At 41.9% G+C, this 27,335-nt stretch overlaps 1 protein-coding gene across 1 annotated transcript in view; it reads left to right on the top strand.

Annotated features, from left to right (window-relative positions):
* Positions 1–8,321: 8,321 nt before the first annotated feature.
* The window catches only part of LOC100450758 (putative tetratricopeptide repeat protein 41), a 72,325-nt gene continuing 53,311 nt past the window's right edge, over positions 8,322–27,335 (top strand). The window contains 4 exon segments of the mRNA XM_024256549.2: positions 8,322–9,156; positions 12,721–12,902; positions 17,861–18,083; positions 26,397–26,557. Coding sequence (XP_024112317.2) covers positions 8,337–9,156; positions 12,721–12,902; positions 17,861–18,083; positions 26,397–26,557 — 1,386 coding nt within the window. The 5' untranslated portion in view covers positions 8,322–8,336.

The raw sequence follows: 27,335 nt of genomic DNA, 5'->3' as shown, positions 1-27,335 counted from the left end.
CACAGTGGCTCACACCTGTAATCCCAGCACTTTGGGAGGCTGAGGCGGGTCACCTGAGGTCAGGAGTTTGAGACCGGCCTGGCCAACATGATGAAACCCCGTCTCTACTAAAAAAATAAAAATAAAAAAAATTTGCTGGCCGTGGTGGCGGGTGCCTGTAATCCCAGCTACCTGGGAGGCTGAGGCAGGAGAATTGCTTGAACCCAGGAGGCGGAGGTTGCAGTGAGCTGAGACTGTACCATTGCACTCCAGCCTAAGCTACAAAGTGAGACTCCATCTCAAAAAAAAAAAAAAAAACAAAGGTAAACATTCCAGGCTTCCCCTACTCTACTGTTCTTAATCTCTAGAGGTTTCCTCTGATAAAGTTTTTTTATGTGTGCTTCCAGAAATTTTGTAGTGTGTGTGTATATGTGTGTGTGTGTGTGTACATATATGTATGTGTAATAAAATTAGAAATCTTAAATAGATTAAATAGAACAATCCATACTAGGTTATTTCATTTAATAGATCTTAAATGTCTTATTCCTTTTTATCTGCCCTCCTATTTGATAGGCCTTTGGATGGTCTACAGTTTGTTGCTATTATAATCAAGGAATGTTTTTGCACAACTTTTTATATTTGTGCAAGTTTATCTGGAGAATAAATTTTTAGTTTTGGAACAGTTAGGTGAAAGAGTATGTGCATTCAAATTTTCATGGATATTTACCAATTTTCCTATAAAAAAGCTATATCAATTTATGCTCCCATCTCAAGCCTTCTCCACCTTTTTTTTAAAGCTTAGAAAATTTGAGTTCCAGAGAAATTAAATGCTGTCCGAGAGTTAGGTAATGGCAGAGCGAGCAAACTCATATTTTTAAAATATCCTACATTGTTCTAGCTATTGCATACCTCTTAACCACTACTTGAACAGTTTGAGAGGTTTTTTTTCTTTTAAAGAAAATTTAAACAAAATGTTTGTTGTAGAACATTTAGAAATTAAAGGAAAAAGTCAACTGGGCGCGGTGGCTCACGCCTGTAATCCCGGCACTTTGGGAGGCTGAGGCAGGTGGATCACTTTGGGAGGCCAAGGTGGGTGGATCACTTGAGGTCAGGAGTTCGAGACCAGTCTGGCCAACATGGTGAAACCCTGTCTCTACTAAAATACAAAAATTAGCTGGGCATGGTGGCAGGTGCCTGTAATCCTAGCTATTTGGGAGACTGAGGCAGGAGAATCCCTTGAACAATGAGCTGAGATCATGCCACTGTACTCCAGCCTGGGCGACAGAGTGAGACTCCCTCTCAAAAAAAAAAAAAAAAAGAAAAAAATCAAGGAAAAAAATTAAAATAACCCATATGCTGTTATCAGATATATCACTATTAGCATCTTGATGTCTTTATTAATATTTAACACATTTTAAGTTAAAAATGGGATCACACAATAATACTGTTTTATAACTGTCTTTTTCACTTACCAATATATGATAAACATTTTCCACAAGATATCCAATTTATTATTGTTAGACCTTTAGTTTGTTAGCAGTTTTAAAACCATTGTAAATATCGCTGCAATGGAAATCCTTAGAGGTAAATGCTTATAGACAAATAGAATAACTTCCTAAAATTGGAATGCTTGGTAAAAATACATGATTTGTTTTACAAGGCTTTGGCTATACACTGACAGATTACCCCTAGGAAAGTTGTACAAACTTGCATTCTCATAAATTTACATTTTAAGCATAAGAATTTTTTTTTTTTTTTTTGAGGCAGGGTCTCACTCTGCTGCCCACGCTGGAGTGCAGTGGCATAATCTTGGCTCACTGCAGCCTCTTGCCTCCTGGGTTCAAGCAGTTTTTCCATCTCAGTCTCCTGAGTAGCTGGGACTACAGGCACGCGCCACCAGGCCTGGCTAATTTTTGTATTCTTTGGTAGACACGGGGTTTCGCCTTGTTAGCCAGGCTATAAGAAGCTTTTTAAAAAACAAGAAATACAACTTGGGGCTGTCAGGGGTAAAATTACTAAAATGATACTAAAATGATTGTGGGGTGGGGGTGAGGTGGGATTTGAATATAGAAGTTTCTAAGCCTTAAAATGTTTTAAGAAATTCCTGAAAAAGGTCAGAGGCATTTTTGACCAGGTAATAGATTTTCTTATAACTTTTAGTTATAAAGAGCTACGATAAATACAGTGATATTACTGAGGCTGCTTCATCGCAAAATATGAATTCAGACATTTGCACCAGAAATAATATTAACAACAATAATAGGAATAGCAAACATTTATTGAGGTAACCTCAAATTTGTGTAGACCTTGCAGATTCTAAAATGTATATTAGGCCGGGTGCAGTGGCTGACGCCTGTAATCTCAGCACTTTGAGAGGCCGAGGTGGGCGGATCACAAGGTCAGGAGTTCGAGAGCAGCCTGACCAACATAGTGAAACCCCATCTCTACCAAAAATACAAAAATTAGCCAGGTGTGCCAGGTGTGGTGGCGCGTGCCTGTAATCCCAGCTACTCAGGAGGCTGAGGCAGGAGAGTTACTTGAACCCAGGAGGCAGAGGTTGCAGTGAGCCAGGATCACGCCACTGCACTCCTGCCTGGGCGACAGAGCGAGACTGTCTCAAAAAATAAAAAAATAAAGTAAAATGTATATTAAACAGTGACAGCTTGATTGAGAAATCTGTTGGGAAGGATATTTCTTAATGAGAAGTCTACCTTCACAGTGTTAAAAGAAAAAAATTTAAAAGACAAAGGCTTATGAGGTGCTTATTATACAAGGCCTCATTTATTCCCATCTCACAGGTAAGGTCAGTATTCCAGATTTACAGCTGCAGAAACTGTGTCAGAGTCAGATCCTGAGGCAAGGTTTATATGACTCCGAAGTCCATGCTAAACCTCTGGGAGTGTACCCAACAAAGTAGGAGGTGCCACTGTGATGCCAGTTGCTGCTATCAGGTGGGCCAGGGTCAAAATATTAAATAACATTGACTCCCTCGTGCAAAAGTTGAACCCTTTCAATTCTGTTTCAGTCTTACTGATTATGGGAAGAGAAGGTCAGTTTGGTACAGGTCTGTCTAAGTACACGTTCGTCTCTCCCTTTCTAACGAAAAGAACTGTGTCTAACTAGAATTTAATTACATTGTTTTCTTTTTAATGCATTTATTTATTTAGAGATAGGGCCTCGCTCTGTCACCCAGGCTGGAGCCCAGTGGTTCCATCATACCTCACTGCAGCCTGGACACCCCTGGGCTCAAGCAGTCCTCCCTCTTTCGCCTCCCGAAGTATTGGGATTACAGGCGTGAGCCATGACTCCTGGCCTTAATGCGTTTATTTTTACAGCTACTGTCTATTTGTGCCATATAGGTGTTTTTTCCTCCACTTACAGTAATAATGAAATATTTCTAGTATATATATATATATTTTTCAGACGGAGTCTTGCTCTGTTGCCCAGGCTGGAGTGCAGTGGCGTGATCTCAGCTCACTCCAACTTCTGCCTCTCGGGTTCAAGCTATTCTCCTGCCTCAGCCTCCTGAGCAGCTGGGACTACAGGCATGTGCCACCATGCCTGGCTAATTTTTTTTGTATTTTCAGTAGAGACGGGGTTTCACCATATTGGCCAGGCTGCTCTTGAACTCCTGACCTCGTGATCTGTCTGCTTTGGCCTCCCAAAGTGCTGGGATTACAGGCGTGAGCCACCGTGCCTAGCTGGCGTAAAATTTTTTTGATTTGAATTGTTTTAAAGAAAAATACACCAGGCATGGTGGATACCACTTTGGGAGGTTGAAGCAGGAGGATCTCTTGAGGCTAGGAGTTCAAGACCAGCCTGAGAAACATAGTGAGACCTTGTCTTTAAAAAAACTTAGCCAGTCACAGTGGCATGTACCTGTAGTCTCAGTTATTTGAGAGACAGAGGCAGGAAGATTGCATGAGTCCAGGAGTTTGAGGTTGCACTGAGCAATGATAACGCCACTGCACTCCAGCCTGAGTGACAGAGCGAGACCCTGTCTCAAAAATAAGAAAAATAAAAACAAATGCCCTATTTTTCTGTGTTTTCTATCCACTCAAAAATAACTCCTTTTTTCATTTAGGTTTCTGTTTTCTGTTGTTAATTTCTTCCTCCTGCAAAAACTGGGAGGTTTTTTTTTTTTAATCAGCAATTGTGAAGCAGAGTATGGAGATGACTATTTTTTAATTTAAAATTTTAATTATAAAATAACTGTCATTTATAGTAATTTTGATTAGAGAAGCAGTTTTGCCATAATGTGAGTATTCTAAGACAGCTGCCATGTTGTTTTTCTTGCCTTTTGTTCCTTGTGTGCATTCATTTTTAATAATAATGATTCACGTTTATTGAGTATTTGTTTCTAGGCACTGTTCTAAGCATTTTGCATCTAATAACTTCTTTAATCTTCTCGACCACTCTGCGATATAGATAATGTTATCCCTATTTTACAGACGAGGAAACTGAAACACAGCGGATTTAAGAAACTTACTGTAAGGACTTGAATCCAGGGAATTGGTCTGAGCTTGGACCTTCGATCTGTATACTATGCTGTCTCCCATATTTAGCGGTGTTTTATTCACAGTGCTATTGTTATGGTCTATAACTACTTTTTTTCTTTTTTCACTTAAACATTTCCCTCTTGCTATATAGTTCTTGGATTTTTAAAAATAATCAACTTTATTTTGATATAATTTACATGAAATAAAATGCATCCATTTAAAGTGTTTAATTGATAAACTTTGATGAATATCTACACCTGTGTAACCACCACTGTAATTAGGGTATAGAACATTTCCATCATTCCAAAGAGTTTCCCTGTACTCCTTTCCATTTATAGTATTTCCTTCCCAACCTTCTCCAGCTAACAAATGAGCTGCCTTCTGTCATCATTCTAATTTTTTTTTTTACTTTCTCTTTGACCTATGAGTTATTTTTATATGCGTTATTATGTAATGTAATGTCACTCTCTATTCCTAGTAGTAGTCCTTATTCAGCAGTCTGCTTTTTTTCTGAAAAATAATATAGGCCCTCTAGTTTACTTTTAAATAGTGTTTGCATGGTATATCTTTTTCCAACCTTTTGCTCTTATTTCGTCTATCTCTTTATATTTAGAGTAGATTTCTTCTAGGCAGCATGTAGTGGGGTCTTGCTTTTTAAATCTTACCTCCTAATCTCTCCCTTTAAGGGAGGGATTTACATCTAGTTTAATTATTGATGTTATGGGATTTCAATCTGCCATCTTGCTATTTGTTTTTTATTTGTCCTATCTTGTTATTTTTCTCTTTCTTGGCATTCTTTTGCACTAATTGATTATTTTCAATGATTCCAATTGATCTCTTCTATTGACTTATTAGTTATGTTTCTTCCTCAAATTTGTATTAGTTGCTATAGGGTTTCCAGTGTGTACCCCCCCTTTTTTTTCCCCGAGATGGCGTCTTCCTCTGTCACCCAGGCTGGAGTGCAGTGGTGCCATCTTGGGTCACTGCAACCTCCATCTCCTGGGTTCAAGCAATTCTCCTGCCTCAGCCTTCCAAGTAGCTGGGATTACAGGTGCGCACCACCACACCCAGCTAATTTTTGTATTTTTAGCAGAGACGGGGTTTCATCATGTTGGCCAGGCTTGTCTCGAACTTCTGACCTTGTTATCCGCCTGCCTTGACCTCCCAAAGTGCTGGGATTACAGGCGTGAGCTACTGCGCCTGGCCTCTGAAGAACTTCTTTTAACATTTCTTATTGCACAGGCCTTCTGGAAGTCAATTTACTCAGTTTTGTTTGTCTGAAAAAGTCTTCAGTTTTCCTTCATTTTTATAGACATTTCACCTGATATATAATTCTGGGTTGACCATTTTTTCCCCCAGTTGGTACTTTAAAGAATTCACTTGTCTGGGTGCAGTGGCTCACACCTGTAATCTCAACACTTTGGAAACCGAGGTGGGAGGATTGCTTGAAGCCAAGAGTTTGAGACTAGCCTGGGCAACAAAGCAAGACCCCGTCTCTACAAAAAAAAAAAAAAAAAAAAAAGATTACAAGACAAAGAATTCACTCAATTATCTTCTTTGTTTCTCTGTATGATGTGTCTGGATGTTTTATTATTATTTTTCTTTTTATCTTTTTTTTGTATTTATGCTGCTTGGGTTTATCTGACTTTCTTGGATTTGTGGTTTGATATCTTTCATTATTTTTGAACATTCAAGCCATTCCCCTCCCTGCCCAGCTATGTCTTCTGCCTCATTCCCTCTTTTCTCCTTCCAGTACTTCAATTATATCTATTTGGAGTAGAGGAAGTTGTCCCCATAGTTCTTGGGAGTTTGGTGGTTTTTTTCCTCTCTCTTTCTTTTCCTCTTTGCATTTTAGTTTGGATTTCTGTTGTTGCATCTTCATGTTTTCTGATTCTTCTGCTGTGTTTAGTTTTCTGGAAAGCCTGATGAAGGAATTCATCTCTGATACCATGTTTTTTCTTTCTAATGTTTTCATTTGAGTCTTTCTCATAGTTTTCATCTCTTTGCTGAAACTTTACATCTATTTATGCATGTTTTACATATTTTCCACTAGCTTTTTTTTTTTTTTTGAGATGGAGTTTTGCTCTTGTTGCCCAGGCTGGAGTGCAATGGTGCGATCTTGGCTCGCTGCAGCCTCCACTTCCTGGGTTCAAGCAATTCTCCTGCCTCAATCTCCCAAGTAGCTGGGATTACAGGCATGCGCCACCTCCTCACCCAGCTAATTTTGTATTTTTAGTAGAGATGGGTTTCACCATGTTGGCCAGGCTGGTCTCAAACTCCTGGGATTATAAGTGTGAGCCACCATGCCCGGCCCTCCACTAGCTTTTTTTTAACCTATTATTCATAGCTATTTGAAACTTATCTGAAGTTTCCATTATTTGACTCATCTCTGAGTATGGTTCTGTTTATATATCTATTGATAAAGGACTGGTAGTGAGTAAAATAGGAATGACCTTTGATCACAGGGGAATAGGAGAAGGTAGAATCTGCAAGGGCCAGTAATCTATCTTAAGCCTCCTACGTGGCTGGTGAGTCATCTGTTAATAAAACCCCCCTAGTGTCTATTCTGCCATCTTTCAGAATTTTTTTTTAAATAGTGTGAGATTGTGGTTTAAATCACTCTTTTCTAAATTGCCACCTATTTATTACAGTGCCGCTTATTGCACAGGTGTTTCCCACCCACCAATTTTATAGTGTCTGCATGACCTAGGGTCTTATCTTTATACTATGGTGGCATCATACTGTATGTGTTCTGGAGTAAGACTGACCCACGTTTAGATCCTGGCTCTCCACTTCCCAGCTAACTGACTTTGGATGTCCTGTTTATCCTGTCTGCACTTGTGTTTCTTCATTCATAAAGTAGGGTGGTAATCCTAGCTATCATAGGATTGTCAGGACAATTCCATGCAAAGGGTTAACACTTTTTAAAAAGGTACTGCATTATTATATTGTTGTCAGGTGCTCTTGATGAAAAATTGCTGTATAATGTGATATGTTTTTCCACAAGTGAAAGCAATAAACATAACCAAAAAAAAGCTACATTTGGCATGGAAATGAGTTGTATCAAGAAAAACCTCATAGAACTAGGTTGTTACCATATTTTTTTTTCTGAGCTCTTGCAAGCATAGCTATGACATTGTCAGAGGGTGTGTGTTTTTCCATTAGCTCAGTGGAATTTAATTCATGGAGGTGAGTGGAGTGTTGTATGAGCCTGCACAATATAAGACTAAAAAAATTCCCTGAACACTCCCAGGTTCTTAGATCCAGACTTCCTTGCCTCTCAGCTGCCAGCTGCTTTCAGTCCAGGGCCTTTGTTCCTCTTGTCCTGACTTCATCTTCATACCTGCTTTCATTCTTGCTTCTGGTCACAGTTGTAGGTCTTCCTTGGCTTGTTCTGCTCTTAAAGACATTGAATTCCTTTTCTGGGTTTGTTTTCTTTTTCACACTATCAGCAAGTGCCCTTGCATAACGTTCACAATCATAGAGGACAGAAGTAGCAGCTGGCTGCAGGGACACTGAGAAGGTAGAATGGGAGGCTTGGGGAAAGACGGGGAGGCCTCTGGCCTGTGCCCACTTGCCTTCTGGTTCTCAGTTCTTCAGCAAAAGCTTTGGAAGAACAGGGGAGACATGCACTGCCTGTAATCCTAAAATGAATGTTTTTTTCTTTTTCAGTCCTAACTTAAACTGAATTGTTTTTCAACTCTGATCTGTCCCCTGGTTGGCATCTCTCACCTTCCAATACCGATAAGAAACAATTTTCAAGAAAGATTTCCACCTGTTCATAGCAAACATAATTGGGAGGAAGATTAGAAGCAGTGGGGGTCGGTGGCTGTGCTAGGATGAAAATTGTGATATTTTATGCATAGTGTTGTCCCCAAGCAAAGAGAAATGAGCCAGAAGACAAATGAGAATGTAGAAAGGTATACCCAATTCCTTCAAAAGCCCCAGAAACCCATTCAGCCTTACATCTGCTCGACTCTGAATGATTTTCAAGAAGAGAGAGACTTTTTGGCAAACAACATCTTCCCTCAGCTTAATGAACTCTGCAATTCCTGGGGCACATATTTCAAAGCCGTGGACCTGAGTTGGTCCGCATTAAAGGCCCCGAAATCCTTACCCACCCACCTGTTCAGACAGTATTCTTGTCTTCGCTCCCAACATCTGAAGCTCTGCCTTGACTATGTGAACAGCTGCTTTCCCTTTTTCATCTGCATGCTGGGTCAGACGTATGGAGACTTCCTCCCCGACTACTCACATTTCATGAACTCCAGAGTGACTTGCTTGTCAAGCTTATCCAAAGTAGAACAGAATCTCTATGTTGCTGCCAAAAATGGTTATCCTTGGGTTCTGGAGAACCCCAACTGCAGTCTGACGGAGTTTGAGATAATCCAAGCAGCATTTCTGAATGAATCTCAATTTCAGTATTTTTATTTTAGGACTGGAACCACACTGCTGAAGGCTTTAGATGATGAGGAAAAGGGAGAGAGGCTGCCCTCGAGTTCTTTAACTAACGAAGAGGAAACATTGAGGATTGGAAAGCTTAAGGCCAAGATTATTAGCAAAGGGCTCCCTGTGCGATTTTATAGTGATCTCCATGAGTTGGGCGAGCTGGTTTTCAAGGACTGGTCAGTTGTGATAGAAAAACTTCATCCAGCCACTTTAATGATTGAAAATATAGGTTAGTAAATATAGAGATAACTAAGTCCATTATCAACATAAAGGTAATGTTTTTATAGGTCTTCCTTGCAAAAGGAATTTTTAAATGATTTCAAATATCCTTAAGCATTTAAAAATTATTATTGTGTTCTTGTGACATGTATTTTTCCACTTTGAAGATTTTTGCAACTGAAAATAAGAGCAAGTAATGAGTCAGTCATGGAAGATTGTTTGGGGGGTTAAGGAGCTCAGAGAAGACCCAAAATATCTGGCAGTTAAGTGAGTCTAGAGCAGTGGTTCTCAACCAGGGCCGATTTTGCTCCCTCAAGGGACATTTGGCCAAGTCTGAAAACATCTATGATTGTCACGATTTGAGGAGAGCTACTGGCATCAGCGATACTGACAAGCATCCTACAGTGCACAGGACAGCCTGCATAATAAATAATTACCCAAAATTCAGAAATACTGAGCTAAGAGGAAGAGAATCAACTTTTATTAATTTTCTGGTGCTTTGGTTATGCTATTACATTTAATCTTCAAGGTTTAACCCTGCTAGGTAGGTATTATAATTCCGATTCTGCAGAAGAGCAAATGAAAGCTGCTGTGTAGCAGTGAAATGACTTACCAATGTCACATAACTAGTGAGGGACCAATCCAGGATTTGAACTCAGGTCTCTCTGACTCTAAAATCTATGCCTGCTCTTTTTCACCATTTTTATTAAAGTGTGATTCATGGATTGGCAGCCTCAGCATCACATAGTAGCTTGTTAGAAAGGTAGAATCTTGAGCTCCATTCCAGGTCAACTGAATTAAAATTTGCAGTTTAACAAGATGACTAGGAGCTTTACATATATGTTAAAGTTTGAGAAGCATTGCCTGACATCATATTGCCTCTAAATGAAATGATTACCATTATTTTTGGAAATAATGTCCTGTGGACATGTACCAGATTAATAAGGGAAGAGTCTGTCACCTAGACAGACTTCAGGAGGGATCTGTAATGATTATATGAAAAATAGACTATATGAAAATTATGTAAAATTGTATGAAAATATAATGTTTATATTCCTATGTGTGTCCTGGGGGTAGGAATATGGCCTGTGTCTTTGATCAGATTCTCAAAAGGCTTAATGACCCCAAAAGATTATAAATTACTGATGAAAGGGCCCAATTAACATGGGGATGGAAAATGGTGGCAGGTGGTACATTCTCAGATGCTTTCAGGGACCAGGCACACAATAGTCCTTGTAATGTGATAGGGAGCAGATGGATCTGTACGGAACAGGAGAGTCATTGAATTCAGTGTGGGTGGTGGTGGTGAAGACAAACCTCCGCAGGCTAGACAAAACTCTGCCTAGAAGCCAAATCATCCAGACCCTGGAAAAAGAACATTGTATCCGTCCCAACTCTTTTGGTTGCAGGTGACTCAAACTGATTTTAATGAAAAGGGAATTTATTAGCTTATATAACTAAAAAAGGCCAGGATTAAGTCTGATTCAGCTCAGGCTTCATTCAGTTGCTCAAATGATGTTACCAGACCCTCGTCTCTGACTGCTTCTCAGCCTGGCCCTGCTGTCCTGATGTTAGCTCAGCTCCTTAGCTTCTCTATCGTGAAGGAAGAGGAAGATGGGCCATAGCAGCTCCAGGTTCAAGTCCAGCAGAAATGGCTCAAAGTCCTAGCATTCCTAGCATTGAGTCTTTCTGGCTCTGATTAGCCTGACCTGGGCCATATGCTTGCATTTGATTCAATCACTGGGTGTCAAGGGAATGTGATGCTCTGATTGGCTAATCCTGGGTCACAGGCCACTTCTGGAGCTGGAAGTGGAGTTAGACTCCTTGGAATAATATGAACTGAGAGTTGGGATGGGTGGATCCCCAATGATAATCCAGGGCTAATAGTGAAACTAGGGTAGGGTGGTTGGATGTTGAGCAGCTAAAAAGAACCCACATATTTATGACAGGCTTGGGGTTTTAGAATCTGACAGACAGGTCATTGGATCTTGTATTTTTCAGCTCCTAGTTATGTGACCTTAAGTGCATTACTTAGTATTGGTAAACCGTAGTTTTTTCTTCTGTAAAATGGGTTAACATTAACCACTTTGAGAGTAATTATGTAAACCACTAAAAACAGCACCAGACACATATCAGGCACAGAGTTAATAGCTAGTGAGAATGAATAATAACAAATGGGTTCGATAAGAATATATACATTTGGTTAAAGTCAGAAATGTGGTTAATATTAATATTCTTTTACTAATCTTAACCTGAACTGCATCTATTGATTAATATTCACTAATGTCTTCAAGAATATAGCCTTCCTGTGTTTTGGGGTTAAGGTCATATTATTTCTCCATAGTATTCTCCTTAGTCTTTGATTTTGGATACTACTGAAAGGTTAGCTTGTTTTAGACTTTATTCTTGAATGTATATATGTGGTCTAAATGTCTGAATTAGAAGGCATGGAATGGATGGATTATTTAAAAAATAATCCTTCCTTGCTTTAGAAGGGGCTTTAAATTCTTTCTCTTTTGGATCTTCAATGCTCTTTAATCACCTAGGTAGCTCCAAAATCTCATAGTCCACAGTTAGGGTAGTGATAGGCCATTTGGGCAGCTGGTAGTTATTGTAAGACAATGTAGAACTATCAGTTTACACTCTTGACCCATAGAAATACTTTTGAGGTCCTTGAAGATCCCTGAGACTATTGGATGAGATTCAGGGTTCGGTAAGAGGACTGTTAGACTGTGAGGTCATCCAGATTCTGTCTAAGATCTTGAAACTTGAAGCTGACCTTGGCCAGCCTGTGGATTCTCCAGGTCTATTCTGGTCCTGTCTGAGCCCTGGGGCAGCCCTGTTAACTATGAAGATACAGTGTGAGTATTTTGGGAACTTACCAGGCTAAACTATCTGGTGTTCCTTTTCCTGCATGTGTTGATAACAGTCTTTACTCCTAAACAAACAAACAAACATAGGGAATATGGGTGTCTCCAGAGACAGGAGGGCATTTTTGGAGCCCAGAACACCCTGACTTTTATTAGGCAATGAATTTAGAATTGCAGTAAATTAAAACTGGAAGAAACTTTAGAAATTATCCATTGTCTAGCCCCTCCCCCTTATTTTATCAGAGAATTTAAAAAACTTGCCCAATGGCAGAGCTGCAGCTGTACCCATGGTTGTTATCCTTATTAGGGCATTTGTCCTAAAAATATACCCCACTCGCTCAACCTCTGTCATAGATAGACATACCTCACAAGACTGAATTAGATAACTTCCTACTTCGCTAACAGTTTGAAAAAATGACCTGCATTATATAGCAAGCCTAATTTTTTTGCCCTTGTCATTCTGAGGTCATGAAATAACTTGGAATCCTAAGTAGGATTCTGTGTACAAATAGCAGAAGAAAGGTTCAATTGTTTTCTTTCATTAGTATATTGAATGGGCTGTGAAATATGGAATATTTCACAAGTAGAAAGAAGGTGATATAGATACAGAGAGATACCTTCCTGGGCATTTATAATAACATGTAGAATCGAAAATGTGAAACTACTAATCTAAGTTATTAAAACTTATCTTTTTCACTATCAAGACTACAAGCACAGCTTTGAACGTTTCTATCACGAAGAGTTTATTGAGAAGTGCAACCAAATGTTTGTTATTTCCAAGGAGTCAGACAGGACGTTTGAAATCTTGGAAAAATTTGCCTTAAAGGATGTGGAACTTGATTTTAACAATGTGGCAGCAGGTTCCAGTTTAGATTCTGTCCCCAGGTAAGATGTCAAGAAATCCTAAGCTCAGGCAGAACAGCGTGACTTTGGTAAACAAAATCCCCCAAACTTGGAATGCCTTTTCTAACTTTCCCCATTCTATGCTCGTCCCTTCAAGCAAGAGAGACCCCCTAAAAGCCACCCTGGGGTTAGAATTTTCTTATCAGATATCACTCTGCACTTGCAAAATTTTTCTGGTATTTCACATAGTTTCCTCCAGTGTCCTCAAGAAGATTAGACAATTCCAGAGTGCAGGGAACCACCTTCTTTTTTCTCCCATACATCAAAGGTGGTCTATGTAATTTTTGAGAATGATGGAGTGACTTTAAAGAGAAGAAATTAGGCCAGGTGTGGTGGCTCATGCCTGTAATCCTAGCACTTTGGGAGGTGGAGGCAGGTGGATCACGAGGTCAGGAGATCGAGACCATCCTGGCTAACATGGTGAAACCCCGTCTCTACTAAAAATACACACAAAAAATTAGCCGGACGTGGTGGCGGGTGCCTGTAGTCCCAGCTACTTGGGAGGCTGAGGCGAGAGAGTGGTGTGAACCCAGGAGGCGGAGCTTGCAGTGAGCCGAGATCGCGCCACTGCACTCCAGCCTGGGTGACAGAGCGAGACTCCGTCTCAAAAAAAAAAAAAAAAAAAAAGAAGAAATTAGATTAGGAAATATGAATAACGCATCTGCATAATATTGTGTAATTTACAAAGAGCTTCCACATGTATCATCAGCTCATTATTAATTACATTCAGATATTCAGCTAGCACTTATGAAAAGGATATGGACCATATTATTTGTGTTTGTTTGTAAAGAATCAGGTTATCTTGAGCTGGGCATGGTGGTGTATGCCTGTAATCCCAGCTAATCAGGTGAGGCGGGAGGATCCCTTGAGCCCAAGAGTTTGAGCCCAGCCTGGGTAACATAGTGGGACTCCATCTCTAAAGAAAAAAACAGGTTATCTTACTCAACATATGAACTCCTTCATTGTTTTATCCAGTATCCTCTACAATAAAACCTCCATATCTTTCTCACCCTGGGTGGTGAAGTACCGTGTTCACCACCCACAGGCATTAGGAAGCTGAGGCCAGCAGTGAGAGAGCTGGGGTTACCCGTGATATCCCTCCCAGTCTCATCCTTGGAAGCGGGGAGGTTCTTAGGATAGCTTTATTTTTTCCATTCTCATTTTCCAGCTCTTAAACCTTGCATCTCATGTGGCCTGTGAGAGATTTGTGCTTTGAAATAAAACTGCAGTGCTGGCATGGCTAAGGGCTGTTCTTCACAGTTGCTACCCCAGGTTCAGAACCTACTGGTTTAGTTCACTCAGGGACAGGGCTACCAACATTCTTGTGGTTCTGGGAACCCATGCCAAGAGGAAGACAATTTATTCAGTTAATACAACATGGTGCTCAGTCAATATTTTCAGATTACAGGACAAACATGTAGGTCATATGTTAAGACTATTAGGTTTAAGTAGACAAATTCATAGAGACAGAAAGTTGTTTAGTGCCTGTTGGAGGAAGAGGGTAGTGAAAGAAATGGAGAATGATTCTTAGTGGGTACGGTTTCTTTTTGGGGGTGCTGAAAAATGTTCTGGAATTAGATAGCAGTGATGCTTGTACAACCTCGTGAATATATTGAAAACCATGGAAGGGTACACTTTAAAATGGTGAATTTTTTAGTATGTGAATTATTTCTCACTTAGGTTATAATTTTAAGTGTTTCAGAGTGGATGAGAAATGTAATAAATTTTATTGCAATTGAACAACTCAAATTATTGTGCTCAGTAAAAACATAACAAATAAGCCCTTTTATATTAGATCCATGAAAACATTCAGGGCCTTGTTTGCTTTGCCATTTGGAAACAATGCTCTCTACCTTAAGTTCCTGAATAGTGTGTGTAGGTCAACAGAAAAGGAAAGTGCTTTTCAGGTTTCAAAGCATTGTCTTAATAACCAACTATATAGATCAATAGGATCCTTTTTTTTTTCTAATTTCGAAAGGAACCACAGATTACTTTGCAAAATGAAATGTTCTTTTTGTTCTTGAGAAGAAATTTAAGACCCTACCCCTGATTATGTGGCTGTCTGTGATTGCAGCTTTCCTTCATTTATTTTACCTGCTAGATACAAGAACTGTTCTAGAGATGGGATATGGCAGTGAACAGAAGAAACAAATCTCTGCCTCCACAGAGCTTGCATTGTGGAGACAGGCATGATAACCATGTGAAATATGTAGTATTCGTGAGATGCCTTAAGTGCTGTGGAGGAAAAGGAAACACTGGAAGGAATTAGGCCATCTGGTAGGGTGAGGGAAGCCCTCACTGAGACGGTGACATTGGGGTAACTACCAGAGATAGGTGAGGGAGCAAGCTATGCACATATGGATTGGAAGAGCATTCCAGACAGAGGTCATAGCAAATGTAGAGGCCCGGAGGCTGGAGAAATAGCAAAGAGGCCAGGCGGCTGGAAGAAAGTCAGCTGTAGGGTTGGTGGTAGGGGATGAGGCTGGAGATGCAATGGACAGCGGGGAGGATGTGGATCTTGTTTAGTCTTACAGGTCTTTGTAAGGACTTGGCTTTTACTGTACTACTTTTGAGCAGAGCAATAACCTGCTTACAAGACTCCTTTTTTTTTTGAGGGGGGGACAGGGTCTTGCTCTGTCTCTCAGTCCAGAGTGCAGTGGCACAATCCTAGCTCACTGCAGCCTCAAACTCCTGGGCTCAAGGGACCCTCCCACCTCAGACTCCCCAGCAGCTGGAACTACAGGTGCATGCCACCATGCCTGGCTAAATTTAAAAAAAAATTTTTTTGTTTGAGACAAAAGTTATGTTGCCCAGTCTGCTCTCAAACTCCTGGGATCAAGCAATCCTTCTGTCTTGGCCTCCCAAAGTGCTGGGATGACAGGCATGAGCCACCATGCCTGGCCTCTATGACATATTTTGATGGACTCACTCACACTGCTTGGTTGAGACTGAAAGAGAGCAAAAGTGGAAGTAGGGCACAAAATCAAACCTGACCATTCAGATTTGCTGGTGAAATCATTTCAGCAATAAGGCATTGATTCCAAACTCATACTAATGGGGATGGAATTATTATTATTATTATTATTATTATTATTATTATTTGAGACAGAGTCTCGCTCTGTTGCCCAGGCTGGAGTGCAGTGGTGCAATCTTGGCTCACTGAAAGCTCTGTCTGCCGGGTTTGTGCCATTCTCCTGCCTCAACCTCCTGAGTAGCTGGGACTACAGGCGCCCGCCACCACGCCCAGCTAATTTTGTTTTTGTATTTTTAGTAGAGACGGAGTTTCACCGTGTTAGCCAGGATGGTCTTGATCTCCTGACCTTGTGATCCGCCCACCTCAGCCTCCCAAAGTGCTGGGATTAGAGGTGTGAACCACCGTGCCCGGCCATGGAGATAGAATTCTTATGAAGCAACTTCTAATGACACTGTTTTACGTTTTCTTTTTTAATGAATTTTTAGGCTGATTTTCTTCTTTGCTGAAGCTGAATGTCAGGTTTATTTATTTCATTCACTCACTGAACAAGTTATGGTCAGGTGTTGTGCAAGTCACTAAATATTCAATGGTGAATAAGGTGAGCCTGGAAACTATCCTCCTCATGGAACTTACATCAGTGAAAAGCCACTAGACACGTATTTATTGAATGATAACTGTGTAAGGCACAAGGCCAGAGTGAATTTCATGGACCTGAGAATACTCTGCATATTCAGAAGCTTTTCAGTGAAAAAGAAAGCCACAGAACAAGTTGTGTTATGCTCCTGGCAGTTCAAAGAAATATATTCATGCAGTATTACCAGGTAACACACCCCACCCAGTAGAAGACTGTCAGTGAGTCACTAACAATGATAATAATTTAGTTGATTTCTAATTTGGTGGTCATCAGGATTGAAGGGAATTCTTGGCATATGAGTGCCTCCTTCCCCTCCCTTCCTCTCCCCTCCCCTCCCCTCCCTTCCCCTCCTCTTGGCCTCCTCTTCCCTCCCCTCCCCTCCTCTTCCCCCTCCCTCCCCTTACCCCTCCCCTCCCCCCTCCCCTCGTCCGCTCCTCTCCCCCTTCCCCTCCCCTCCGTCTCCTTCCCTTTGTCTCCTCCCCTCCCCCTCCCCTTCCCTTCCTTCCTTCCTCTTTCCCTCCCTCCCTCCCTCTCCCTCTCTCTCTCTCTCTTTCTTTCTTTCTCCCTTTCTTTCCTTTCTTTCTTCTTCCTTCCTTCCTTCCCTCCCTCCCTCCCTTCTTGTCTTCCTTCCTACAGAGTCTTGCTCTGTTGTCCAGGCTGGAGTACAGTGGCATGATCTTGGCTCACTGCAACCTCCACTTCCCGATTCAAGCAATTCTCCTGCCTCTGCCTCCCAAGTAGCTGAGATTACAGGCACACACCACCACACCCAGCCAATTTTTGTATTTTTAGTAGAGACAGGGTTTCACCATGTTGGCCAGGGTGGTCTCAAACTCCTGACTTCAACTGATCTGCCCACCTAGGCCTCCCAAAGTGCCAGGATGACAGGCATGAGCCACTGCGCCTGGCAGTGCTTCAACTTCTGATGCTCTTCCAATATGATGTCACACCAAGGACCAGCCTGGCGCTGGTGGTGGTAACCCAAGGGAGGAGGAGCAAGCCAGATGCAAGGGCAGTGGACTAATGTGGTCGTTTCCCTCCCCAGGCCTTGGGACCTTTATGTAACCCTGGTTCTTACTGGACAGACCTAGGGTTTGTCTAGCTGGAAGGGCCTTCCAACGTTGCTGTCTCTACTCTTCGAGTTTTACACAGGACAAAGCTAAAGCCCAGAGGGTGAATGACTTCTTTGAAGCCGGCTGAGGCCAAAATTGAAACTAGAACTTTATCTTTTAGAAGAAAAATGTATGCAGGAAAATTTTCTTTTCTTCCTTCCTTCTTCTCTCCTTCCTTCCCTTCCTTGGTAAATATTCTTTACATTTTATTACCCTTTTATTTTTTCAGAATAAATCCTATTCCAACTTACAAGTCTATTTTGCTCTTGTCTGGAGAACACGGTTGTGGGAAGTCCACTCTGATTGCCAGCTGGGTTAATTACTTCAAAAAGAAACATCCGAGCATGTTGTTGATTCCTCATTTTGTGGGCAGCACCTGTGAAAGCAGCGACATCATGTCTGTGATCCATTACTTCATCACAGAATTACAGTACAGAAACTACGGTAAGAGAGTCAGACTTGCCATTCATTCAGGACTTCTCAGGGCAGTTAGAAATGGGTGGCTCTCTCTTCTGCTCATGTGGCTCTTGTTCCCTTGCTCTGATCTAAACCCTGTATTGCCTCCCACGTCTACCCACATCTTCCCTCACAGAGCTAGGCTTCCTTCCTCCTGCCTGCTTCCTTCCTTCCTGCTTGCCTTCTTTCCTTCCTCCTTCCTTCCTCCCTTCCTTCCTGCTTGCCTGCCTGCCTTCCTTCCCTCCTTTCTTCCTTCCTTCCTCCCTTCCTTCCCTCCCTCCCTCCTTCCTTCTTTCCTTCCTCCCCTCCTTCCTTCCTTCCTCCCTTCCTTCCCTCCCTCCCTCCTTCCTTCCTTCCCTCCCTCCCCTCCTTCCTTCCTTTCTTCTCCCTCCCTCCCTCCTTCCTTCCTTCCCTCCCTCCCTCTGTCCCTTTCTTCTTCCCTCTCTCCCTCCCTTCCTTCTCCCCTTCCTCCCTTCCTCCCTCTCCCTCCCCCCCTCTTCACCTCTATCCCCCTCCTCCTCTCTCTTTCTTTTTTCTTTCTTTCACCAAACATTACTTGAGTACCTTTCTGTGCCAGGGCACTATTCTAGGCAGTGAAGATACAATAGTGAACAAAATGGACACCAGTTTTTACCTCATGGAGTTTTCATGTTATTAGGAGAGGGAGGAGGACAAAGAATTAACTGTCACTAAATAAGAGACTGTTCGATAATGGTGAGTTCTATGAAGAAACCCAAAGCAGAGAAAGAGGTAGGCAGGATGTGTAGGAACTGTTAGGATTTTAAATAGGGTATTCTGGGGAATCTCACTGAGGAAGGGACAATTAAATACATCACTGAAAGAGAGGAGGGAGGGAACCAGGTGGGTGTCTCGGGAACAGCACTGTTGGAGGAAGCAAGTGCCAGGCCCTGAGTGGGACATGCCTCTCTACTACTGCTGCCCTACTCAATTCAATAACCATGTATTGAGCAGATTCATTCTCTCATTTACTCACTCTTGCATTACAGAATATTTATTGGTTTCCTGTTCTGTGCCAGACACTCTTCCCAGTTGTGGGAATAGAGGAGTAAGTCAGGCAAATAAGGTCATAGCCCCCATAGATATTATGTCCTAGTTGACAATGGTAGATAACAAATAAATAGGAAACATGTCAAATAATTATTAGTGCCATGCAGTGTGATGTGATAAGGTGCCAGGGTGGCTATTTGAGCAGTCAGGGACTATGTCTCTGTCTTAGGGCAACTCTAGCTGCCATATCAACTGAATCTCATTTCAGTGGCTTCTCAAAGGAAAGCTTATTTCTTACTCATATAAACAGTATAATATGGGGTCCTTAGTTAGGTAACAAGTCACTTTCCTCCATGTGGTGACTTGGAGACACAGGCTTTCTTTCCATATTAAGGCTATGTCATCCCCTGGGGCCTCAGATCCCTCCACTTGTGTTAGGGGGAGGGGAAAGAGTGGAAAAGCACATCTGTTCCTCAGAAGTCTCAGACTGGAAGGGATGCATAGCCACTTCCTCACCCATTCTTTTGACAAGCACTTGGCCACACTGGGTCCACATGGCCACACTGGGAACTGAGCAGGGATAGAACACTAACCCTGCCCTGTGGAAGGGGGAGCATGGGCTTTTGTGGAACAGGTAGCCATCCTCTCTGCTACTTTCTCTGTGGAGATCTCATGGACACGAAGGTAGGCAGCCATGTGGAAACCAGGAGAAAGAACATTCCAGGCAAAGAAAACAGCTCAGGTCATACAGCTCCTCAGCTGGAAAGCAAGTTGAATGACTTAGAGAGGGAAAGAGAGCCAGTGTGGCTGGGTGGCGATGGACTGCAGGAGGGAAAGGTGGGGCCACTCTGGGCTTTGCAGGCCATAACATTAGGTTTGGATTCTATTAAGTGCAGTGGGAGGCCAGTGGAGGGTTTTAAGCAGGGGAATGACATGATTCGATTAATATTTTTAAAAGACCAGAATCAATCTGGTGTGTGGAAAATGTGTGTAAGGGGACAAGCATGAGGCAGAGACAGGTGTTAGAGGCTACTGCAATAGTCCAAGCCAGAGATGACAGTGGCTCAGAGAGGACAATAGCAGTGGAGGTGGAGGGTTTTGGGTGGATTGAGGATTTGCTGATGAATTGAATGTGTGGGTTGGAGGAAAGGGAGGAATTGAGAACTCCTAGCTTTTGGCTTTAGGAAGCTACATGGGTGGTGAGGGCTGTTGACTGAGATGGGCCAGCATTGGTGGGGCGGTGGAGGGGAAGCAGGTTTTGAGGGAAATGGAGTTCTGCTTTGGGCGCGTGATATTTAAGTTGCCAGGTGTGGGCCAACGTGTAATCACAATCGTGTGGGACCTGTATGGTGCCTGACTGCTAGGAGCAGCTAGGGAGTCTGACCACTTGCGTTCAAACCTTGTCTCACTACTTATTAGCCGTGTGACCCTGGGTGAGTTATTTTAACCCTCTGTGGCTCAGTTTTCCTATTTGTAAAAAGTGGATAATAATAATTATTTTTAAAATGTGCCTTACAGGTAGTTGACAAGATTAACTAAGATAAAGTATGAAAGACCAAGGCCCTTAGTAAGCATTGGCATATAGTAAGCATTGATAAATCTTAGCTGTTACTATTGTTAGGCGCCTGCTGTGTATTTCCATGTTTGTATGTGTCTGACTTTGCTTGCTTTTGGGAATTCATCTCTTGTCATGCAGGGACACGTACCCATGTGTGCCTTTGGGCCCTAAGTGAGTATATGAGTGCCCAGGGTGAGTTTTGATGGGTGTTTCTTATCTCTATAAAAGGGTACAGGGATTTGAGTTTCTTTCTGTGCATGTGGTGGGTGTCTGTGAGTAAACAGAGGGAAGAACACGTGTGGATGAGGTCTTTATGGTTGCATTTCTCAGGGCATATAAAATGGATAAAGTCAAAATCAGTAGAAGCAGGTGCGACTGTGTCTACACAGCGACTAATTCTATTCTGGCACATCCCAAAGGTGTTCAGTCTGGGCAGGCTGATGATGTAAACTCCGTGCTACACACTCAATTATGATTTTATTCCCAAAGTGAATTGTTATTTTAATGAACGTGTGTTTGGATGCAAAGAACTCCTAATAAAAACAGCTGCTGTCTTTCAAAAAAACCAGATTTTTAGGCTGACAACAGTAGAATAAGCTCAGGAACAGCCTACGAATACTTGACACTTTCTAACCCTGAGAAAACACCCCTCCTCATTAACAAGAGGAAGGGCTGGTCCTGGACTTGGCCCACAGTTCTGGCTCTGTCACTCATTAGCTGTGTGATCTTGGGCAGTTTACTTAAGCTCTCTGTTCCCCAGTTTCTCATCTGTAAAATGAGAGTGGGGTTCATAGTACTAACCTCATAAGGGTCTGTGAGAATTAAAACATAATACAAAATTTTTTAAAACTGCGTTAAAAAAACCCAAAAAACATAATACAAAATACAAGTAAGGAATTTAAAGTAGTACATGGCACACAGCTGCGATTATTGTTGTTGTTGTTATTATTTATTATTGTTGTTGTTATTATTCCTTTCTGAGCTAGAGAAAGAAGCAGGGTGTGGGGGCTGCTAGGGGAAACAAGACATTCTTGTTCATTAGCTAAGTAGGGAGAGGAAGGACTGCAAAACAAGAGAGTTTGCAGCTGTCGCCTCTGCAGCCCAGAAAGCCTGCAGGTGACCAGAGAAGCCTAGCCCCAGAGTCATTTATTGTGGCTGCCTTTGCTGAGACCTGGTTTCACCTGGGTGAGGTGGATGTGGGCAGAGGAGGAAGGGCTGCTGCTGCGAACACAGCCAGCCTGAGAGGCCAGGTGCTCGGAGCAGATTCAGCCTCTTTGCAGAGAGCATTTTTCTGCAGCCCGCCTCAGCTGTCTGAAGCTGCAGATCCTGTGTGGGCTGTGAGCCAGGGACCCTTTCTATCTGGGGCACCTAATCACACCCAGTGACACTCATATTTCTGCTCTTCTGTCCTCAATCCCTGCTTGCCAGGATAAAGGGATCTTGTAGATGGGAACTGCCTGTAGCCAGCTCTACTGACTCCCACACCCTTTGCCTGCCTTGCAGGCAACTGGTGTCACAGAAGACACGCTTCATAGAAGGTCAGAGTAGTTACTGACTTTTTTCTTTCGTTTTTCTCTTTTGAGACAGGGTCTTGCTCTGTTATCCAGGCTAGAGTGCAGTGGTGTGATCACGGCTCACTACAGCCTTGATCTCCTGGGCCCAAGTGATCTTCCTACCTCAGCCCTCCTGGTAGCTGGAACCTCAGGAGTATGCCATCATGCCTGGCTAATTTTTTAATTTTTTGTAGAGACAGGGTCTTGCCATGTTGTCCAGGCTGGTCTTGAACTCCTGGGCTCAAGCAATCCTCCAACCTCAGCTTCCCAAAGTGCTGTAATTACAGGCGTGAGCTACCATGCTCAGCGTTGTCACTGATTTTCTTATTTGCATGTTTCCTCACCATGTGACCCCATGGAACCTGGGGGCAGGTTTGAATAAGTTCCATTTATTGAAGGCTTTCTATGTAGCGGTGCTAAGGGCTTTATCAGCGTCTCATTTAATGCTCTCAATGGTCCACCCATAGAATTATCATCCCACATAGGAAGAATGGGGCTCAGAATGTCAGAGCCACACAACTACGCGAGGGCATAGCAGGGAGTGCAAACTCAGGTCTCTGTTGGGATCGAAGCCCCTAGTCCTCATCACTACACTGCCATCCTCCTTGAGCCAGCAAAGGAAAATTTCCCTCCTGTGGATGCTTTTCATCAGTCTCCTCTCCCAGCATCGGGAAGGTCTCTGCTCAAGTTGGTGATGTGGAATGGAGAGAAATCCTTGGCAGAGCTTGCCAAGCTTTTCGCCTTGGGCCCTGTTGACTTCCCAGCCTGATCTCTTTCCCTTTGCCCCACAGGTTTGATCTCCTTAGAGCCTTTGCCGATGCAGTTCTCTTCTCCTAAAATGCCCCTTCCCTTGTCTCAGGGCAGTGGAATCCTTCTCATCCTTTATGGCCCTATTCAAAGGTCACCCCCTCCATAAGAGGGGCTGATGGGTACCTCTGTCCCTCAGCCCTAACTTTGACCACGTGACACAGGACCCCCAGTCCCACTGCATCTTAGTTTACACAAGTGTCTCCCTCCAGGCACTGTGAACTTGCCTCCCTAGGTCCCTCGGGTGAATTATAAATGGTCCTGTGATCTGTCTTATTGTTTGTCTCCTTGTGTAAGTTCTGTGAGTGTGGGGATCATATCTATTTTATTGGCCATTGTCATACCCAGTGCCTGACACAGACACCAAAGCTTCTCAGTAAACCTATGTTGAATGATGAGAGATAACACTGCTAAAAAGCACAAGAGTTTGTCAATCCCTAGATGGCTGTTTAAACACGTGAGCTATTACCATTTAAATGAGGCAATTGGCCATTATCATTTAGTAGAGACAGATTGTTCCTGCGAAAATAAGGAGAAATGTTTAGAATCATTTTCCAATACTAGTAACGCTGACTGTATTGTCAACATTATTTTCAGAAGAAATAATTATAATCACCAAAAATGTGGTTTTAAAACCACTCAACATATATTTTCCTTCATATACAAAGATATAAATCTATAAGCATCAGCCATGAGTATTTTTTTTTTTTTTGCTTAGGATGAATTTTTGCTGATTATATTAGTGCTCTATGCTCTGTGACGGTCAGGTGGTATATACTTCCTGAGGTTCATTCACATTCACCTTGTCACTTACACTCTATGCCAACCTTGTGGAAGAGGCAGAGGAGCCACACCTCTGTGGGTTCTGACAGGGGCTGCTTGTGAGCCATCTACACTAAGAAATGGGGGCCACACATGGCTTGAAAACAAACCATTAGAAAAAATAGTGTTTTAAAAGCTCCTGATGATCTATGTGTTCACATTCCCTTCACCTCTCTGGGCCTCAGTTTCCTCATCTACAAAATGAAGGGTCTGGACTAGGCTAGATGATTTCTAAGAACCCCTTCTGCCCTAAAATTCTGTCGTTTCAGTTCTGAAATCTCAACGATGTCCATAATTTTAAAGGTTTTTAAGTAAAAACTCAAGGGATGAATCATCAAGCTGAATTTCTTTCTCTTCCCTTTCTTGAAAATCATTTTTCATTGTTTGATATAAGCTCAGTCTCTATCTTTTCTGACACCTTCACTTTCTTAATGTCCCACATTCATAAAAAAAGTTTCAAGTAATTGATTTTATGATCATTTTGTTATAAAAATCTCTTTAAAAGTTAACACTGCTATACTATAAAAAGATGAATATACAGAAAGTAACTTATTATAAAACAATGTGTATTTGAACATGTAAATGATCAGACTTGAATCAAAGACATAGTGCCTCTGTATAGAAAATCACCATAAAAGCAATAAGTTTCAGTCTATAAATATAGGTTGACGTGGGTGTGTCTTATTAAAGACTCAAACATTGGCTGGGCATGGTGGCTCATGTCTGTAATCCCAGCACTTTGGGAGGCTGAGGCAGGCAGGATCATCTGAGGTTGGGAGTTCGAGACCAGCCTGGCCAACATGGTGAAAATCCGTCTCTACTAAAAATACAAAAAATTAGCCAGGCTTGGTGGCGTGCGCCTGTAGTACCAGCTACTCGAGAGGCTGAGGCAGGAGAATCACCTGAACCTGGGAGGTGAGATTGCAGTGAGCCAAGATCATACCACTGTACTCCAGGATGGGCGACAGAGTGAGACTCCATCTCAAAAAAAAAAAAAAAAAAAAAAAAGAAAAAGAAAAAAAAAAAGACCAAACTTCATAGGAAATATTGCTATTGGGTGGTGATTTTCTGAAATGGTGACTAAATCTTGGTGTCATTTTAGACAAAACAATGTATAATCTTCCATCAATTTATGTGGTGTTACATTCTAGAAAATTCAATGTGTTTTAAAACCATACAAAAAATAGTTTGTGTTTATATGTAAAATGGAGTTGGTTTCTAGGTTAGGTCATTATCAATTTTTTTCTCCCCCTTACGTGATTGTCGAAATATCTGAAAGTCAGGTAGACCTGGGGACAAAGCTTCATTGGGTGTGACTGTCCTGTGTTGTAGGATGTCTCAAAACCCTGGAACCTCTCCTGTTAAGAAACACTACTCTAAGCAATGTCCTGTTTTTCAGCTGTTCATGGTACCTTCCTATGTCCCAGCCTTGGGCTGTGCTGTCTTGATGATATGCCCTTCTCCTCCTCTCTGCCTGTGTACCCTTAAAGGCTTATTTGAAGTGTCTTTCACACAGAGCTTTTCTTTATTGTGATGGTTCTACATCAAGCTTCAGTAGCCTCCAGACTCATATTCTGCCTTGAAATTTGGCTATTTGTATACAGAACCAATTTCCACTTCCTTTAGCTGTTTGACTTCATATATGAATGATTTTATCTCCTCTCAGCATCTAGCATGGAACCGTCACATAATAGGCAACTGATAAATATTTGCTAAATATAATTACTCTCAACGACTCTAACAAAATCTTAAGGCATCTGAGAGACCTAATAAATTAAATGTTCTACATGTGACTCAATTTTCCAGACCTCAATGCGCTTAAATTTCTGTGGAAAATATTGCTTTTGAAAAATAAAAGCAAGACGGAAGTTGCAGTAAAATGTTCTTAGGGTATTAGGTAGTTGATTACAACTTAGAGTTTCTGCTACTAGGTCACTTTATCACAGTCTGAAAGTCAGTCATCTCTAATGATTTCCTTTGCCTTTTGGGGGTTCATAGCTTAGTTCTTTCTAAGAATGTATACTTTCCAGAATCCAAAGTCTAGGGCCCAGTAGTGTGGCTAGAGTTTAGGATTATTTCTGTTAAGTTTAAGATGGGGTAGGGCCAAGGAAACGAGATGGTGGGTGGGAGCTTCTATATTTGAGCATTACTGGAAGAGCCCAGGGTGGTGGCTGTGACCCTAAGCACGCACCCAATGTTAGGCAGTGTCAGAAACTTCACAGATCACAGGGCTTCTCTTCGTATCCAACTCTTTGTAACATGACCTGTTTTTGCATTCTGGAAGATGAGAGTAATGTTTTGGATCACACAAAAATATTTTTTATATCAAATCCTGAAAATGTATTGGAGACAATCTGTTGGTAAACATTGTTATTGTGTCTTCTGGGTTGAATATTTTGAAGGTGGTAATCACATGTATACATATGTGTGTTAGACGTACAGCTGTGAGTAGCACTCATTTTTCCCAACCTCTTCTGCTTCCCCAGCCCATAAACATGTTTTAGCAATGACGGAATCGTTTCCACCTAATTTGAACAAATTTCTATGCTGTAGGTACTCAGCTTGAAACAGATATTCTTAACGAAGACTCAGATGGCTTGGTCTTTTTACTTCTTGTGGAAGTATTCATTGCTTCCATCAGTTTAAAGCCATGCATACTTGTACTAGATGGAATTGAAGAACTGATTGGCATTTATGGGATTTCAGGTCAGAAGGTAACGTCTTTTTAAAATAACCGCTATTTTATCACAACTTTATAAAAATAAAACAATTTAAAAAAAGAAATACGAAGAATAAAAACTTCATTATTTAGGATGTATTATATATAACACCTTTCCATTGTATCACACATCTCTAGTTTTAGCCAACACTGCTTTTAGTTACTGCTTTATATTTTAATTAATTAAGAGACAGGGTCTTGCTGTGTCGCCCAAGCTGGAATGCAGTGGGATGATCATAGCTCACTGTAACCTCCAACTCCTGGGCTCAAGCCATCCTCTTGCCTCAGCTTCCAGACTGCTGAGGCACACACCACCATGCCTGGCTAATTTTTTCAACTTTTTGTAGAGATGAGGTTTTGCTATGTTGCCCAGTCTGATCCTGAACTCCTGGGCTCAAGTAAGCTTCCCAGCCTGCCTTCCAAAGTGCTGGGATTACAGGTGTGAGCCACTGCACCCAGCCCTGCTCTATATTTTATTGAACAAATACTTCTATAATGTATTTACAATGGGCCAGGCACCATTTTAGGAACTTTAATAACATTAATGCATTTGGCTGGGCACAGTGGCTCACGCCTGTAATCCCAGCACTTTGGGAGGCCGAGGATTGTGGATCACCTGAGATCAGGAGTTCAAGACCAGCCTGGCCAACATGGTGAAACCCCATCTCTACTAAAAATTCAAAAATTAGCTGGGCGTGGTGGCAGGCGCCTGTAATCCCAGCTACTTGGGAGGCTGAGGCAGGAGAATCGCTTGAATCCGGGAGGCAGAGGTT

The sequence above is a fragment of the Pongo abelii genome, chromosome 10, assembly GCF_028885655.2.
Source record: "Pongo abelii isolate AG06213 chromosome 10, NHGRI_mPonAbe1-v2.0_pri, whole genome shotgun sequence".
Taxonomy (NCBI): Eukaryota; Metazoa; Chordata; class Mammalia; order Primates; family Hominidae; genus Pongo; species Pongo abelii.
This window is presented reverse-complemented; position numbering and strand designations above follow the sequence as displayed.